This window comes from Lactuca serriola, chromosome 4 (assembly GCF_051521515.1).
Source record: "Lactuca serriola cultivar US96UC23 chromosome 4, Lser_US96UC23_V15, whole genome shotgun sequence".
NCBI lineage: Eukaryota > Viridiplantae > Streptophyta > Magnoliopsida > Asterales > Asteraceae > Lactuca > Lactuca serriola.
Window position 1 is genome coordinate 336,722,799 of NC_136411.1, and position 4,516 is coordinate 336,727,314.

Sequence of the window (4,516 nt, forward strand, 5' to 3'; positions counted from 1 at the left end):
GACGCCGAGACCTGCAACTTCCGTCCACTCTCCGCCTTGTACAGCTTCTAGGATTTCTGGGACCGTTTCCGGTTGACCGAAAATTGGTACCTTGTAAAAAACTGAAATTTCTGCTTCAGCCAACTGGTAAATGCTTCATCCTGTCTTTCTTTTATTTACAAATAATTTGTGGTCTTTTTATTGTTTGTGTGTAAACCGTAAAGCCCCCAAATATGTTTTTTTTTTCTTAAATATATATTTATATATTTGTTGTTGTTGTAACATAAATATAATAATTTTTTTTTCAGGAAACTAAATAGGAGTGAGGATCTGTCTGATTGGTTGGATTAAGCGTATAGTTATTTGGCAATGGTGGACTATCCATACCCAACCCAATTCCTAATGCCATTGCCTGCTTATCCTATAAAAGAGGTTAGTTGTTATTTAAATTACCATATTGTATAGTTATTTTCGTTTCACTTGTTTCTGATACCTTTGTGGCATAAAATGATTATTGATTTATTGTATAAGATAGTCGCATATAATTTAAACTATTTGACTTAAACATCAAAATATAAGAGGAAACAAAGTACGTATTTTTTGTTATATCTTGGTCTTGAAATCAAAAAACAAAAGCCATGGATAAAAAGAACAATTCTTTTTCTTGTCTTATCATCAAGATAAAGATAAAATGGAGATGTTTTTTCTGGTTAGCATTTTCACTTTAATTTTTCTTTGAATGCCATAGATAAAGAGAAAAAGTAAGTTCTTTTTCTTGTTTTATCTTGGAAGATAACATGAATATGTATTTTCTTGTTAGCTTTTTAACTTTAATTTTTTTTGAATTTAATGGAAATTTAGCTCTTTTTATAAAAAGAACCCTCCACTCCACTTCACTTCCGCCTTCATCGCCAGCCACCCTCCACCACCATGGCAAAACCCTTTTTCTTATTCTTCCTCCTAATCATCTGCCTACTTTCATCTTCGCCGGAATCTCGCCGGCCACCTCCGTTTCCCAGCAAACCTTCACGTCTTCTCAAAACCCAAAACGTTCTTGTTCAGCTGAAATACAGTTACCAGACACGATACTTTGATCAGACGCTTGACCATTTTAGCTTCAATGATCTTCCCAAGTTCCAACAACGTTATCTCATCAACTCCGATCACTGGGTCGGCCCTAATCGTTTGGGCCCAATCTTCCTTTATTGCGGCAATGAAGGCGACATCGAATGGTTCGCCGTCAACACCGGCTTCGTTTGGGAACTCGCCCCTCGTTTTGGTGCCATGGTCGTCTTCCCTGAAGTAAAAGCCCTAATCACTATACACTAATTTAATTTCTTCATTTGCAGCGCTTCAAATGCATATTTCAGTCTAGTTATTGATTCAATTTTATCAAAACATGCGTGATTTGATTTAGCATCGATATTATGGTGAATCGATGCCGTATGGGAGCCAGAAAGAGGCATACAAGAACGCTTCTACTTTAGCCTATCTAACAGCCGAACAAGCACTTGCTGATTACGCTCTTCTCATCACCGATTTGAAGAGAAATTTGTCTGCCGAAGCTTCCCCTGTAATTTTGTTCGGTGGATCATACGGTGGAAGTAAGATCTTTTCCAACAATTCCAACAAAAATTAAACAATCTCATCAAAAGATTTGATCTTTATACATGTTTTCGGATCCTGGTTTTTGTGTAATTGAGAACAGTGTTGGCAGCATGGATGAGGCTCAAGTATCCTCATATTGCAATCGGCGCACTTGCTTCTTCTGCTCCGATTCTTCAATTTGAGGATATCGTGCCCTTGGATACGTTTTATGATATCGTCTCCAATGATTTCAAAGTCTGTCACAATACTTTATTCCTCATTCATCTTCTTCGCATTTTCTTCAAGTTAACCTTTTTTTTAATATATATTTGTTGTTGTAACATAAATATAATAGCGAGAAAGCAGAAGCTGTTTTGATACAATAAAGAAATCTTGGAATATAATAAATTCGATGGGTCAGAAAGCAAATGGTCTTGATCATCTTGCCAAAACTTTCCACTTATGTGGGTAAGAACATAAAAAGCAACCCCTGTTTTCTTTTCTTTTTTCTCCATTATTATGTATCAGTTATCTACACATTTTTATAAAATGATGTGTAAAAATATTCTAGAAAATGAGTGGTAAAATGGAACGAAATAAGAAATAAGAAAGAGCAACCCCTGACTTTCTTTGTTAAGTTGTTTGTTTATTACATTTGGGTGTTTTTATTTGATGAAATGAAGATATAAATAAATTTTCAGGAAACTAAATAAAAGTGAGGATCTTTCTGATTGGTTGGATTCAGCGTATAGTTATTTGGCAATGGTGGATTATCCATACCCAACAGAATTCCTAATGCCATTGCCTGCATACCCTATAAAAGAGGTTAGTTGATATATTTGAGTTTTTGTTATTTTTGTGAAATGTGAATTTGAGTTATCAAATAAAAGGCTGAATTATTTGCAATTTCACATTCCTTTTGATTTTCAAACTCTGTTTGATAAATCGCATAATTATAGCAATGTCATAAAAAAAAAAAAAAAAAAAAAAAAAGGCAATTTTGAAGGTACAATGTCTTGATAAGAAAGAAACTTGAAAGTAGAATGTAAATAGTAACAGTATGAAATGAAATTAAGATACTATAACAAGCAAATAAATGAAAGTAGCATGCTATTTGTTGCATTTAGCCGTATGTGTGAATAAAATATACATTTTTCACTAAGAATTAATGAATTTTTAATAAAATAATTAAACATAATGGAATGAAAAAGATTTGTCTCATTCAAAATTCCATTCCATTCCATGATGGAATGAAAAATAAAAACACTGGCTAAAGATACAAACTTTCTTTCATTTGGAATGAGCCAATCCATTCCTGCCCTCTGATTCCATTCCATCATACCAAGTCAAGTGTGTGTTTGAAATTGACAGGTTTGCAAAGAGATAGACAATTCCCCTGATGATAGGAGTGGGAGTGAGAGTAGTGTTTTGGAGGGTATCTTTAAAGGTGTGAGTGTGTATTACAATTACACCGGAAAAGCCGATTGCTTTCAATTGGATGATGATCCCCATGGCATGAATGGTTGGAATTGGCAGGTATGTGCTATGTATATATGTATGTATGTATGTATGTTTGTGTTTGGAAACAAAATGATGACAATTACAATGTTTCTTTCAGGCATGCACGGAAATGGTGATGCCGATGTCTAGTGACAGAGACTCGAGCATGTTTCCGGAATGGGAATATAATTCCACTTCTTATGCGGAGGAATGTTGGAATCAATTCCGGGTCATTCCTAGGCCCACTTGGATTACCACGGAATTCGGTGGACATGTAAGAATAAATTTTAAAAAAAAAAAAAAATTCCTTTTGTTATAAAGCTAATATATATTTGAAAAGGAAATGAGATTGTGGTTTTATAATTTGTATGTGTAGGATTACAAATCTGTGTTGAAAAAATTTGGAAGCAACATCATCTTCTCAAATGGTCTCTTGGATCCTTGGAGCGGTGGCAGGTATTATAACTTTCAAGACAAAGTGATTATCATCATTATTTTATTTTCTAATAAATACTATAAGAAGGTAAGAAGGTCAGCGACTTGAACATTGTGTTCACAAAATAACATTATTTTAATGGATTATTTGAACAAAAACAAATATCTTATTACCTATTTTTATGATATTTTGTTTAGATGTAAAAAAAGAAAAACAAATAACTAATTTAATTGGTACTATGTTTTTGCAGTGTTTTAGAAAACGTGTCAGAAAGCGTAGTTGCTCTTGTGACAGAAAAAGGTAACCCGTGTCATACATTTTGTCTCATAACAAAAAAAACAAAAAAAAAAAAACAATTCTTATTTGATCGTGTATCTTCAGGTGCACATCATTTGGATCTACGTGCAGCCACAGGAGATGATCCTGATTGGTTGGTGAATCAAAGGGAGTCTGAAGTTGAAATCATTCAGGGTTGGATCAATGATTATTACGACAATAAGAAAGCCGTTTTTAACATGTAAAGATTCTTGGTTTTTGTTGGTAGTTACAAATGTTGTATAGGCTTCTAAGGGAAACTTTTGTTCCACGTGTGTATGTATATAACTTGTTGTATTTTTATTAATAAAATTTCACGTAGTATGGTCCAACATAGGATGCAAATGATTTCTAGGATTATATGTCTGACAATTAATGTATAAGAAAAGTACAAAGAATGCAAATGATTTCTAGGATTAATATGTCGTATTCACCCTCTACATAAAACGCCACCAGGTGAAGCATACAAGAGGAAACAACAATTAAGTGGTAAGTTTCAAAATTTAATGTTTATTCCACAAAGTTCATGTAAATGGTAAGTCTCAAAATCGACTCTTTGCATTGGTTCGAGTCAAAATCACCTCATTTTCAAGAATTAATTATTGCCATCATGATGGAATGATTCTTTTAGTTCATCGTATGTGTACAATTAATTAATGTGTTTTTATTGTCGCATGCCTAAAACTTTTTCTTACATAA

General features: G+C 33.5%; 1 protein-coding gene across 1 annotated transcript; it reads left to right on the plus strand.

Moving 5' to 3' along the window:
• The first annotated feature begins 838 nt into the window (after positions 1-838).
• On the plus strand, positions 839-4,149 carry LOC145097474 (Serine carboxypeptidase S28 family protein). The gene is made up of 10 exons (XM_079035043.1): positions 839-1,281; positions 1,397-1,583; positions 1,688-1,821; positions 1,922-2,034; positions 2,268-2,391; positions 2,938-3,102; positions 3,185-3,340; positions 3,443-3,522; positions 3,753-3,802; positions 3,884-4,149. Exons 1-10 carry the CDS (start codon positions 910-912, stop codon positions 4,021-4,023), a joined length of 1,521 nt encoding a protein of 506 aa, XP_078891169.1. The 5' UTR covers positions 839-909; the 3' UTR covers positions 4,024-4,149.
• Positions 4,150-4,516: the final 367 nt, after the last annotated feature.